Here is a 13,855-nt window from a genome sequence, read left to right as displayed (position 1 = left end):
TTCCTACACAATTATATTTTGCTCAGACCCATTTATTTCCCATTAGCTCCGCACGTTGTAAGCACACACCATTTGACAGTGGAGGGAGGGGGTAGGAAATCTGATTAGAGAGCCAGTCTGCTGTGGAACATGGGGGCGGGGGAGCAGCTTAGGAGCTTCCTGGAGTGGTCAGAAGCTTCTCTCCGCTCTGGATTGCGGTCCCCTTGACGATACATTAAACCAGGGAAATCAGAGGAAACATTTGCTCTGCCCAGTCCGCAGTGTAAACAGTGCACCCACGAGAGCAGGAGTAGCAGGCTCCCATTTCTCTTTCCACAGGATCCTGAGCTACAACCGGCTGAGATGCATCCCCGTCCATGCCTTCAACGGGCTGCGGTCACTCCGAGTGCTGTGAGTCACAGGGCCTTGGGTTACTTACATGGTACTGGCTAATAACATGAGACATAGAGAGCTCTCGCCTTCCACTGTCCGATGAGCAAAGCCCATTCATTGCCACCCGACAACCTTATTTACTCAGTGGGGTAAAGAGAATGCACTCTATGAGTCGGCCATTCCACACTGCCACACATAAGCCTTTAGCCAGTCACTCACCCCCTCAAGTCTGTACTTTGCTGAATATTCGATGGGTCATCCCATGCCACAATTAGGCTACACGAATGTGTCCTCCCTCTCATGAGCACAGAGTGGGGAATGAAGCCACACTGAGATGTGCGGGCTTCTCACAGGTGCTCACTATGGTTTCAGAAGGGTGATGCAGCACCCTCTGTGGGAACCAGAGATGACAGGATGGAAGGCCAGGTGCTGTCCTAGCTCAGAAGGTTGGCTTGACAAGGACCTTTGTCAAAGACCGAAAGTTTTAGGTCTGGATACGGTGACACGTATGTGTAATCCCAGTCCTTAGGGAGGCTGAGGCAGGAAGAACATGAGTTCTAACCCAGTGTTGGAGGGAGGCTGCTTGTTCGTCCTGGCCGCCCAGAACCTAAATAATCACACAGAAACCATGTTATTTAAATCACTGCTTGGACTATTTAGTGACTTTGAGTCTAACCTGGGCCACTTTAACAAGATGCTGTCTCAAAAAAGGAAGGAAGGAAGGAAGGAAGGAAGGAAGGAAGGAAGGAAGGAAGGAAGGAAGGAAGGAAGGAAGGAAAAAGTCCAAGTTTTAAGACGTCGCCAACATTTATAGCCGACAAATCCTGACGTCCCCTTCTCTTGGGGAATCAAGAGTCCTCACTGTACCTGAGTTCCTCCTCTGCATTTCTGCAGACAGGATTGCACAGACTGTAGCCTCCCCACTCGTACACCCCCCTGCCTGCCTGGTTCTGTCCTGAGTTTAAGACAACTCTGCTGAGACAGAGGAGCTGCACAGGAAGGCTCGGGGGCTCCAGAACGCTTCTGGTCCCCAAACATCTCTGTCCCTCCATCCCTCCCTCTGTGTTTTTTCACCCATAAAAATCTGATAATGATGGTAATTGCGTCTCTGAGTCTTAGGAGGATTGAGTTAGATGCTGTATCAAAAGCACACGTCAAGCTCTGGCTACTGTGACTGTGGAATAACTACTCATCTGTTGTTCTGGTCTCATGGGGGCTTGCTGGAGTAGGGGGACACTGCTCTAGGTTAGACCCAACTCTAGGTCCAGCTTTCTACCCTGCACTATTTGAGAAAGAAAGATGTTGTGTCTTTTTCCGCTGTCACTTTTAAGGTGCCTCCTCATGACGGTAGAGGTGTCATCCTGCTCTTAAACCTCTCACCTGTATTTTCTAGTCCATCGTTATTCTAAGAACGACCAACCTCCATATTTGAAAAAGTTAGGTCTGGCCATTCCTTCTCCCGATCCTTTGCAATAGTACCGTCAGCTTGAGAAGATGATGCCCATTTTACAGATGGGGAAAACCAAGCCCTGACCGATGAAGGAACTGGCCAAGTGTGCTTGAGTACAGCCTCCTGCCTCAGTGCCGTCCACAAACAGCACCCAGCAACCTTGTCTTTTCCGAGACTCTGGGCTGGTGTGATGTATTAAGACCTGCAAAACACCCATGTTGGCGACAGCTCCTGCCCCATGTCATCCGCACCGTTATTAAACATCAATTCCCCGGGGGACAAAGAAGTGCCCGTGCTGACAGTGTGCAATCTGTTATTGTCACTTACTTATTATCCGCTTTCTCCAGGGAGTGTGGGAATGGAAACATCAGCGAAACCATTTCCTTGTTTCCAGCCGAATGCAGGAGTGGATAGGTCTCATTCGTCTGGACCAAAGCCAGACCAGCTGCCCCTTCCACTGCCTGCAGGACCCTGTCTATCCCAGCCTCCAGCCTGCTCTCCAGGCAGTCTAGCGTTGCTGGGGATGCGTTGGAGGGTAGAGGAGAGAGACCTTGCGGTTTTAACTGGATCTCCGTGCGTGGGTCCAAAAACTTGGAGTCAATCTGATGGCGATAATTCACAGATTCGGAGTGAGAGAAATAGGTTTTCCCCGTTCATCTGTCTGTTCACTAGGGTGATGATGTGAGCATCACAGCCTGCCAGGAGTTTCTCCTTCCTCAGGTCCTTGTGTGTCCTACCCCAGCCCCGCTACCATCATGAGGTCCCAGAAAGGCATGCCTACTTTTAGAATGAGGGAGCTTGCTGCTGGAGTTACGAGTCAGCAGGCTTCAGCACCGTCATCCTAAAAACAGTGGATCCTGGGCATAAAATCCGATCTCCGAGCCTCTCACTCCATTCAAGTACCTCAGTGGGGAACAACCGTTTTCTGCATAAGGACCAATTCAGGAAAAATAACAGCGTTTATGGGCTACATTTTTATGATATTTGTATCCTTTCTTCTGGTAATTGCACATGTAGGAATTCCCACTCTAGAAAAAACCCAAAACAAGGGAAAGGTTCTATAAATCTGAGTCTTTGCTACATTGTTATTTTTTAACCTAGATTTTAAATATTACCTATCGGGACCACAATGGGGAAATGTATAGAGAGATTATGACAGAACTAGTCAATGAAACGCAGTTATTAAAAGAGATAAAGATGAAAACGAGACACCGTGTGGGAAAGGGCCGGCTATTAGCTATTGTGTGGGAAAGGAAACTTAATTATATCTTGTAAACATTGACACTAGTGAACAGAGACTAAAGAGAACAAGAGAAAGAATGCTTGTGGCTGCTCCCAGTGCTGACTGAGCAGGAATGGAGACTCTTACATGGTGGCAGGTTAGGGAGTGGGGCAAAAGATGGCGTGGTTTTGTTTGTTTTGTTTTTTTTTTTTTTTTTAGTGTGTGCTGGGTTGAGATCATGTGTAGGTACACATGTGCTGCAGCATGCATGTGGAGGTCAGAGGACACCTCAGGTGTTGCTCCTCAACTTGGGACAGAGCCTCTTGTTGTTAATTGCTGTGTTCGCCAATCTCGCAGGCCCTGGGGTTTTCTGGGATTTTCTTGTCTCTGCCCTCCCATCTCGCTAGAGGAGAGCTGGGATGTCAGACAAACACTACTGCAGGCTTTAGATGGGTTTAAGGTATCTGGACTCAGGTCCCCACACTTTTATACAAGTGGCTTGCCCGCTGAGCCACCTCCCTAGCCCCAGGTAGGTTTTTTTTTTTTTAACAGGAATTGCATTATCTGTAATGGCCTGAATGCATACATGTGTGCACATGTGTGTTTGTGTCTGTGTAACTGTCTATGTCTGTCTCTGTATATGTCCATAGGTAGTGCATCTATATATGCGTATCTACTTAGCTGTCTGTCTCTTTCTCTGTGTGTCCATTTGTGTGTGTGTGTGTGTGTGTGTGTGTGTGTGTGTGTGTGTCTGCTTAACTGACTGGCTATCTCTCTGTCTCTGTCTGTGTGTCTGTCTGCCTATGTGTGTTTATGTGTCTTTCTGTGTGTCTGTCTCTGTGTTTGTGTGTGTGTATGTATGTGTATGTATGTGTATGGCTGTGTATATCTGCTTGGCTGTTTGTCTGTCTCTATTTTTCTCTCCTTCCCTCTTCCCCCTCCCTCCCCTCCCCCTCTCTACCTCCCCCTCTTTCTCTGTCTCTGTCTCTCTCTCTCTCTCTTTCTGTTTTTGTGAGTGAAACTAAGTACATTTCAGAGAACAAGACAGGAGTGGTCTGGAATCCAAGTGCAAACCATTGTGTGAGGGAAAAAAATATATTTTCTCTACTTCCCTTGTGATGTAAAATAGCTCGTGAGAACATTCTTGTGAGCATTCTTGTCCTTCTTTGGGGATCTGTGCACTCTTAGGGATCTTTGCCCCACACAGAGTCACATGCTTTGTGCGTGTGTGGTCCTCAATGTCACTCCCCAGCCCCTCACAAGGGCACCTGGAATCAGTTAGGACAGGGAGGGCCGCCCCAACATGCACAGAGGGAGAGACTGAAGCTGTCATTCATCGTCCTGCGGATTTGTAGCTTCTCATCCACGAAGGAGGACCAGACTGCTGATACCCACAAGGAGCTAAGGACAGCACGAAGCCCTCCTACAACATCCCCAGTAAGGGCTCCAGATGCTCTTTGTTTGGTTACCTTCCCAAGAGGGACCTCACTGCCTCATCAGAGACCTGGCCCACCTCTGACAGCCTGGTGGTAAATGCTGGTGGTGAGCTGAAAGGTGGGGCTGGTGGACTCCAGTCATGGTGCAGGCTCATTCCTTGAAATCAGAGTCAAAGTTGAAGATTAAATTTAGCAGTAACTTCACAAAGAAGAATAAGTCTTAGACATATTCCTGGCTAAACTTGTCTCTTTGGAGATAGGGACGGAAAAGTTTAGAGACTTGCTCTTGGTCATTCCCTTTCCTAATGCCTTCAGTGGACAAGCTGCCATGCTGGTCTGGTAGGTGGGCACGGACAGTAAGGGAGACACTGTCAAGCTGAGAGAAGCATTTGCAGCCCAGGGTGACAGCTGAAAGAAGAGCCACAGGCCACAGTGACGGCATCACTGCATCCTGCCCATCTTAAAGCCATCTGAAGGAACAACCCTTTCTGGAATGTATTCATCGGTGTCTGTTAAGCCTTCCCTCTGCACTGCCCAGGGATAAGAGTTTCTGTGACATTATCATGTTCTCCACCTTTTGAGGAACATGCCTCTGTTAGCCCCATCTCACGTATGAGTAAACTCAGACTGAGCCAGAATAAGTGACTAGCTTAAGATAATGCAGTTGGGACTTGAACCCAAGACTGCTTTCTTTCCAAGTCAGTCCTTCAGTTTCTAAGGCTGAGATGCAGCCAATGAGACCCACCTAAGTAGAGAAAGTAGTGAAGAACATTCTAGAAGGTGGTAATATGGCTACCCGGTACAGAGACCTTAAGATCAAGGACAGGTATGGAGTGTTGGCTCCGTAGGTAAGAAGAGCACCTGCTGCTCTCCCAGAGGACTGGAGCTCAGTTCCCAGCTCCCACATCAGGTGACTCACAGCAGCCTGCATCTGCAGCTCCAGAGCTTCAACCCCCTCTCCTGGTCCCCGTGAGCGCACACACACACACACACACACACACACACACACACACACACGAAATGGTTTCTTTGAAAGGACAATGTGGAGGGCTCACAGGAACTTGCAAGTATGGCCACAAAGCAGATTTTATGTTAGATACAAAAGAGTATGGCCAAATCACCATTCCTATAGACAGAACCAAAGCTGAACTCTTGTCTCTGGGCTCCTAATGCCCAGAGGAGGTCTCCGGACCTCCCTCCTTGCCTAGCTGATACCTGCCTTTAGTCTCCTGTAGCTCATCCTCAAAGATTTGAGCATTGCTGATTGACAACTGGTGTGTTTTCATCCTTACCCAGAGAAGTTTCTCATCAGAACTAAAGGGTTGTGGTTTGGACTTGGTGGGAGGATCTGGGATGAGTTGGGAGAAAGGGAAAAAAAATACCTCATCAAAATATATTGCATGAAACTTTTTTTAATTTAAAAAAAAAAGGTGAAGTAGAATAGAGGACTTGGGACCGTACTACCAATGTTCACTATGTCTTGGCTCCAGTCCAGAAATGGAGTCATGGGGCTCACAGGCTTCTAATTTATATAAGTGTTGCCTTGAGGGGGCCTCAAAATAAATCCAAGAAAAAAGTGACCATGTACTGGGTCCTAACATCTGGGGCCTTAAAGGCTTTGCACCTTTTCCCTCAACACTCACAGCTGGCTGGCTTATTAAAAACGTAGTATTGTAATTGGCCCTTCCTGACCAATGGAGAGGAGACCAGCTCAAACTACCTAAGGGGAGGTGGGGGATATATCCTTTGAACAACTGAACAGTCCAGGGTAGGCAGTGGCTCTGGGACTCGGGAAGACATACCAGAGATGAGTGCGGCTGTCTTGCCCCTCGGCCCTGTTTCATGTGTGGGCTTCCCTCACAGGTGGGGCACATTCATCTCCTCATTCTGACCTGTGTAGCATCCTGACGGGCTGGAGGTTTCGCTCTAGTGGCTTAGTCGCCTGCAAAATGAAACTCCTCCTCCTCCTCCACCTCACGTCTGAGTCCCAGTGGGAGGCTCGGGGTTGTCTCTCACTGGCCCTGTACGGGACCTAACTCCTCCTGTCCCTCTAAAGGTGTGAGTGCACATGTGCTGGAGTGATTGGATCATGGAGAGATGGCGTTCAAAACCGTGGGCATGCGCGCATACGCAGGAGCTACGCAAAATGCAAAGATGCAGGAGGCAAGAGGGCTGAAGCTTACACTCTTCGATGAACAGGGCGTAGGCAGTAGAGTTCTCTAAGCAATCTCACGGGGGTAACAAATAAACTTTAGGAGAGACAGTGAACCCAGAGATCAGACTTTGGGTGTGATGTTGGGTTTTCGGTCTCCTCTGAGATGGGAGTGTTATTTTCCTGAGTGGCAAAATGTTACTAAAAAGCTTAGTGATGATCGTGGGTCTCCTTGATGGATGGGGGCCACAGTCCACATGGGAACTCCAGGGACATTCCCATCCTCTGCTTCAGGAGGGAAAGGAGAGCAAGAGCAGCAGGGTGGGGGATGGGAACAGGTCAGCCTGGACCAACATGAGGAAGCACAATACGTAAAACTGTGAGTCAGAGGCAGGCTGATCTCTTAAGTTTGAGGCCAGCCTGATCTACAAAGCGAGTCCCAGGACATCCAGCGCTACAGAGAGAAACTGTCTTAAAAAAAAACAGACTGTGAGTTTGCTGAGGTCTCCCAAGGAGCCTCATACTGGTCTTTGTGACTCTGATTGCCCAGACCCGGCAAGAGCTCAGATAGGGTCTGCCATCTCTAGGCAGACAATGAGCACCTGGGCATTCAGAGGTCCCAAGGTTCAGACAGCCCGGGGGGTAACGAGGGACCGGTAAGTTTCACGCTGCTCAATGATTCCATCATCTGCAGATTGCCTTCAGCATCCTCTGGAACGGTGGTCCTCAACCTTCCTAATGCTGGGACCCTTTACTATAGTTCCTCCTGTGGTGGTGACCCCCAGCCATCAAATTATTTCGTTGCTACTTCATAACCGTAATTTTGCTACTGCTCTGAATCATAATCTAAATATTTTTGGAGATTGAGGTTTGTCAAGGAGGTCACAGCCCACAGGTTGAGAACCTCTGGTCTAGAGGGAGTCTGCCCACTCAGCACGTGCAAGGTCCTGGGTATTTTACAGAAGGGAAGCTAAGTACTAGGAGAAACCCCCTTGCCCTTCCCCATGAACTGTGGTCCCAAGACCGACAACATCAGTGCAATTGGATGGAACCTTCAGGATTTCGGGTCCCACCCCAGACCCCGAAGATGTAGCTCAGACACCGAAATCTAAATTTTTACGTCTTTATTAGCATATGTTAATCACACATAATAGTTTTCATTGTGACATTTTCAAGCATGTATATAACGTATTTTAATCATATTCATAACCCCATTTTCTTCTCTTGTCTCCTTCCCACTCTCATGGAGCACCTTCCTCTTCCTTGTCAACTAATCCCCCTTCTAATTTAACAGTTCTTTTGTTGTTTATGTGATACAATGAGTTTCCTTGGAGTTACTGACAGGAGCATAGCCCTAACCCTAAACCTGAAACCCCAAATCCTAATAAGGGTGTTTTTTTACATACTTATCCATTTTTACTCACTCATATTATGTGCATTGGTGTTTTGCTCGCCTATATGTCTAGACACCACATATGTGAGTTACGGACAGTTGGGAGCCACCATGTGGGTTTTGAGAATCAAACCTGGCTTCTCTGGAAGAGCAGTAGGTGCTCTTAACCGCCAAGCCATCTCTCCAGCCACTAAAGCTGAGGAGTTTTTCCACAGGAGCATGAGCACTCTCCCAGTGACTACACTGCTATAGAAAATGTTTCTCCCTCTCTCGGCAACCTATCGATCACCAGGGAGGAGTGGAGTCCCATAAACCCTTCCTTCCTCACAGCCATTAACTGCATACACATCCTCAAGGAGGGTGAGCCCCATGGCCCCTCCTACCCATCTAGACAGAATGGTGATGGGCCCAGTCAGGCTTGTGCGGGTCTTATACAAGTAATCACAGCTGCTTTGAAGCCAAGAATGCATCAGCCGTATCTTGTCTGGAAGTCAGCCTTCCACACCACTCCCCCCAACTCCCTCCAGTTCTTAGGAATTTTCTGCCCTCCCTTTCACAGTTTTCTTTAAGCCTCAGAAGGGGTCATACCTTCTCCCTCAACAGTCGCTTCCTCTCGGCACTTTGGTGGTTATGTCTCTGCCATTGCCACTGGCCGCTACAAAAAGAAGTTTCTCTGACCAGATCTAACAGCAGCACTGAACTAAACTATAAGCATAGTTACCTGGAAGGCACTTGAATGGGAACATCATGTCCACTTAGAAAAAAAAAAGTGGTAAGTTTCCCCATGACCTCTTCTACCTCAGGATTTTGGCCAGGTGATACCAGACTTGAACTCCAGTGGGGACCAAGCCTCTCTAAGCAGAGTTACCTATCTCCCCCTACCCAGAAGTGACTTGTTACTATAGCGCCATTGAGCACTTGTGGCCTGGCCAGTCGGACCTATACAACACAAGGCCCACAATTATCTCCCAGTAGCCTACACGGCACTGTCTGGCTCTGTGAGAGCAAGCCCCTGGGGAAGAAGCTTCCAGCTCAATTCCAACTTAATCTCTCACTACCCTGAGATTAGAGTATGTGGCGCCTTCATAATAAGATCTTCTTGCCTAATTCTAGTGGACAATGAGAACTCTTGCAGATACCTGTGTTATTTTAGGGTCCTTAGGGACAGCCAGCCCACCATAGCCCTGGGATTTTCACATACCAATCTGTGGCTTCCGGAAGCACCATTATCCACCTATACATGGTACTTCCATTCGAACTCTTTTTTTGTTGTTGTTGTTTTAAAGTAGTAAATATGAGGTTTTCTTGTGACTTTTTCATACATGTCTAGTTTTGGTTTATCCTCCCACTGTAGGCAGAGACCGCTCGTTCATTTCCCAGCCGCCCAGACCTGAATAATAACACAGAAACTATATTAATTGTGGCACTGTTTGGTCAATAGCTTAGGCATAGTTCTAGCTAACTCTTACATCTTAAATTAACCCATTTCTATTAATCTGTGTAACACCTCAAGGCTGTGGCCTACCAGTAAAGGTTCCAGGGTGTCTGTCTCCTTTGGCAACTACATGGTGTCGGTCTGACTCCACCTACTTTCTCTCTCTATCTCTGTTCGGATTTCCCGCCTGGCTCTCTTTACTAAGCCACTGGCCGAAACAGCTCCTTTAATAACCAGTGGTAATAAAACATATTCATAGCATACAGAGGGGAGTCCCACATCATCCCACCATCGTTTTCTCTCTGTCATTCATTAGTTAGCACTTAGAAAATACTAGATTCTTTCTACGTTGTCTAACATATGCACCGGAGCTTCGTATGACAGTTTGACTGCGGTCATTCTCATTTGACAATCAGAAACCGAGGCTCAGGAGAAAATAAGCCATTTTGCCCAAAGCCATACAGCTGGTAAGTGGCAGAGACGGAGTCTGAAAGCAAGCAGCCTGACTCTGGAATCGATGGCACTGGGCACAGTTAATCAAGCACAGAACATCGTATCTGAAACGAATGGCTCCATTAGGTAGATGCGGCCCTCGGCTTTTCAGGTGTACAATCTGAGGCCAGAGAAGTCGTTTATCCTACCAATACTTTACTACCCAAAAGAACTGGTTTCTGGTTTCTGATTCTCGCTCAGGTTTATAGAGTTTGAAAGTACATTCTCTTCCTCCCCGAGCCCTCAGCCCCTCCACCCCTCCTGCTGCTGCTGTAGAGAACCATGTCCATGGCCCCACAGCAATAGCAGTAGCAACTAATATCACTAGCTGTGGGGCTCTGGGGACCCTAAACGTGAGACTGGGCTGGGTGATGGGTGAGCATGTTGGGTTCAGTGGGGTCACTTGCTAACCCGTGTCGTTTGCTTCAGAACCCTCCATGGCAATGACATTTCCAGTGTTCCTGAGGGCTCCTTCAATGACCTGGCGTCCCTCTCCCACCTGTAAGTAACCTCTTTCTTAGCTCAAAACAGAAAATGGTGATGGTGACAGCTAGTGTCATGTTGTCGTCACGTCATATATTTCCTTATATTAGGCAGATGTCCCGCCATGTGCACAGGGGAATGGCTCACGGAGTCCCAAGATCCCACAGATGCTCGAGTCACTTACGTACAGTGAGATACAGGAGCATGCCACACAGCCTCCTATATACTTGACATAGTCTCTGGACTCTTTAAAATGCCTACTGCAATGTAAACACTTTATAAATAATCACTGTACCATACTGATTATAGAATAAGGACTCAACTAAAGTCTGGGTTTATATGTGTTCGTTATAGATGAAACTTGTAGAAATTATCTTTGACCCATAATTGGTTAGACCTGCAAATAGGAAACCTGACATTCAGAAGGCCAACGGGAGCTTAGTTTGAGATACTGTAATCAGACTGTACACAATGTCTTGTTTCAGAAGCCTTCAATCAATTCTTGCAAACGATGTGGTGTTTGAACCCTTACCATACCCTAAACACATTCGATAAATTATCCTATGTATAATCTCCTCTTTGGGAGAGGTGGGTCGAGACAGGGTTTCTCTGGAGCTTTGGAGCCTGTCCTGGAAATTGCGCTGTAGACCAGGCTGGCCTCCAGCTCTCAGAGATTCGCCTGTCTCTGCCTCCTGAATGCTGGGGATCAAAGGTGTGCGCTACCACCGCCCAGCTGAATGTATTTCTTTTTTTTTTCAGTTTAATTTTTTTATTGTTTTTATTGAGCTGTATTTTTTTCTCTGCTCCCTTCCCATCCTCCCCCTCCCTTTCTGCCCTCTCCCATGATTCCCACGTTCCCAATTTACTCATCTTGTCTTTTTCTACTTCCCATGTAGATTAGCACCGTGTATTTCCTAGAACATTAAGTCACTTCCCCCCCCCTTTTTTTACTTTTTTTTTTTTTTACTTTATTGCCTTTTATGTGATGAACTTGAGACTTGGGAAAATTTACGAAATTCATTCTGAGGCGACCTAGCCAGCTAGTAACAGACCACAGTCCAGCTCCATGTTTGCCTGGACCCCAACGGGCGTATTCTCAAGGCTTCTGTTTCCATCCTTATTCTGCTGAAGGAACTCGAGGCGATCAATCACAGCTGGCTACCTGAGAGTTACCCATCAAGCCAGTGAGACTTCCGGGTAGAGTTCAGTTTCCTTGACCCCCAGGTCAGTCCGCCCCTAGCTAGCACGCTCAGGTAGTGCTGTCTTCTGGGTACCATCTCTGTTGGTCGATGCATAAGATTGTATTCCTCCTCTGTAAATATTTTAATTATTTTCCTGTTGTGCGCACAGGCTACAATAATGACATGTATGCATTCTATAGATCAAAAAAAGAAATGCTAAAGAATAGGATCTTTTTTTTAATTGAGTCATGGTGTTTTCTTCCCAATCTCTTTGGAGACGTTTGGGTTCAACGGTGACTCTCTCTTCCATATCTTCAATCTCACTAGATTGAAGCGGCTTTGTAAAGCTGGGTCTCAGAACCTTCTTTGAAGGGCACGTCTTCTAACAGACCCTGTACGTGAGAGCTACATGAGAAGGGGGCCAGAGGTCCAGAATGAGTGCCAGGATTGGAGTAGAGCAAAGGACAGAATTTTCCAGAGAAATGAGAACAAATCCATGAAGAGGGGTGTCATCTAGGCAGGGATGGAGCATCTACTGGATTGGAAATAGACTCCGGAAACTTTGATTTTGCTTGGTGGTCATGTCTTCTAGTCTGCACACCAGACTCCTCTAATTTATTTCAAAACCTTGAGTTTTGAGGGAGTCACAGACGGGGAGCCTGGGGGCCAGGCAGGGCCTAACTTCCTCTTCTGCCTTCTAGGGCCCTGGGCACCAACCCCCTCCACTGTGATTGCAGTCTGCGTTGGTTGTCAGAGTGGGTAAAGGCTGGATACAAGGAACCTGGCATTGCCAGATGCAGTAGCCCCGAGTCCATGGCGGACAGACTCCTGCTCACCACTCCCACCCACCGGTTCCAGTGCAAAGGTAGGGGCTGCCAGCCCACCACATCACTGCCCTCACAGGATCTGCTGTGTTTTCAACATCTGAGCACATGTGGATTGTAAAACCACAGCCTATCTCGGGCACATAACCTAGGTAACATAGGTATATTATTTCTCTGTTTCATAGTATATCCTTAGGTAAGTTTCAAAGACTCAAATAGGCGATCCTCAAATAGTTTGCAGAATTGCTTTCCCGTAAAGGTGATGAAAAAGTTGGGCTCTCATTAGCACCCTCTGTGTATCTAGAGAACCAGGTTCTTTTGTCTTACGTTATATACATCAGGGCCTCTCCTTTATTTTATCTGCCTTTAATTTTGAGCCATCCTGAGTTTAGTTTTGGAATTTATTTTCCATTTGCATTGAGCATGTGTCTGTTGATTTCGCTTCACTCATCTCCTAGCATGTTAATGTTCAGTTTTTATTTTCCCTTTCAAACTTTGTTGTACCCCATGTATGTAACAGCTGAAACCAGAGAAACATTCCATAGACTTAAAGGCAATTTTAACTTTCTGCTTTCTGCTTTTGAGACATCTGATCTGATACTAGAGGGACTCAGATAGCCCTGGGACAGTGTCACTCAATCTGGACAGGAGTCCCCTGAAGAACTTTAAAAACCAAGGGTAGAGGTTGTATCTGGATGGCACTGCCTGACATATGTAAGGTCGGGTTGGATCCCCACAGCTTGCAGAATAACATTGGTTCTGAGTCCCACAGTCTCGGCTTTGATTAAACTGGTGTGAGTTACAGCCTGGGCATGGGATGTAGGCTAGTTCTGACTTGTCCTTGTGTGTCCAGAGAAATCTCCATAGGCCGGGACCCCCCTTAGTCAGAGGCAAGCATGGGCAGATGGCTCTGCACATTCTCATGTAAGCCCAAGCTATAACTGTCGGTCTCAGAGCTCCCTGGGACCCTTGTGTTCAACTGCCTACAAATGATCACTCACCAGAGTGAATCTCAACCCATGTCCAGGTGGGTACCATGATGTCCTTAAACACATACACACACACACACACACACACACACACACACACACACACACACACAGGAAATGGTTGCAGCTTCCATGGGTGAAAAAAGCAGTGTCCTTGTCCGCATCTTTTTGTGTAGCCTCATTACCCCTAAGGTCTTGCAGGAAGGACTCTCTGTGTGTGCCTTTGGCCTTGGCATCCCTCCTTGGCTATTCTATGGGAAAGGGCTTGACAGGGGGAAAAAAAAGAAGGGGAAGGTCAAAACAGAGCCTGTGCCCAGAACTTCCTGGAATAGAGGATACGCAGGAGGGTTCTAATTATGGTGCACTATTTGCAGATTAGCACCCAAATCGGATCAGGCTAATTACCGTAATTGATTTGACTGCAGA

The 13,855-nt window shown here is 47.3% G+C and overlaps 1 protein-coding gene across 1 annotated transcript in view; it reads left to right on the top strand.

Moving 5' to 3' along the window:
- Slit3 (slit guidance ligand 3) overlaps positions 1 to 13,855 on the top strand; it is a 597,834-nt gene that overhangs the window by 539,612 nt on the left and 44,367 nt on the right. The window contains exons 23-25 of the mRNA XM_087910713.1: positions 319 to 390; positions 10,382 to 10,453; positions 12,318 to 12,481. Coding sequence (XP_087766839.1) covers positions 319 to 390; positions 10,382 to 10,453; positions 12,318 to 12,481 — 308 coding nt within the window. The remainder of the gene's footprint in view (positions 1 to 318; positions 391 to 10,381; positions 10,454 to 12,317; positions 12,482 to 13,855) is intronic.

The sequence above is a fragment of the Myodes glareolus genome, chromosome 9, assembly GCF_982192425.1.
Source record: "Myodes glareolus chromosome 9, mMyoGla1.1, whole genome shotgun sequence".
Lineage (NCBI taxonomy): Eukaryota > Metazoa > Chordata > Mammalia > Rodentia > Cricetidae > Myodes > Myodes glareolus.
The sequence above is the reverse complement of the archived record's forward strand: the minus strand, read 5'-3'. Positions and strand labels throughout refer to the sequence as shown.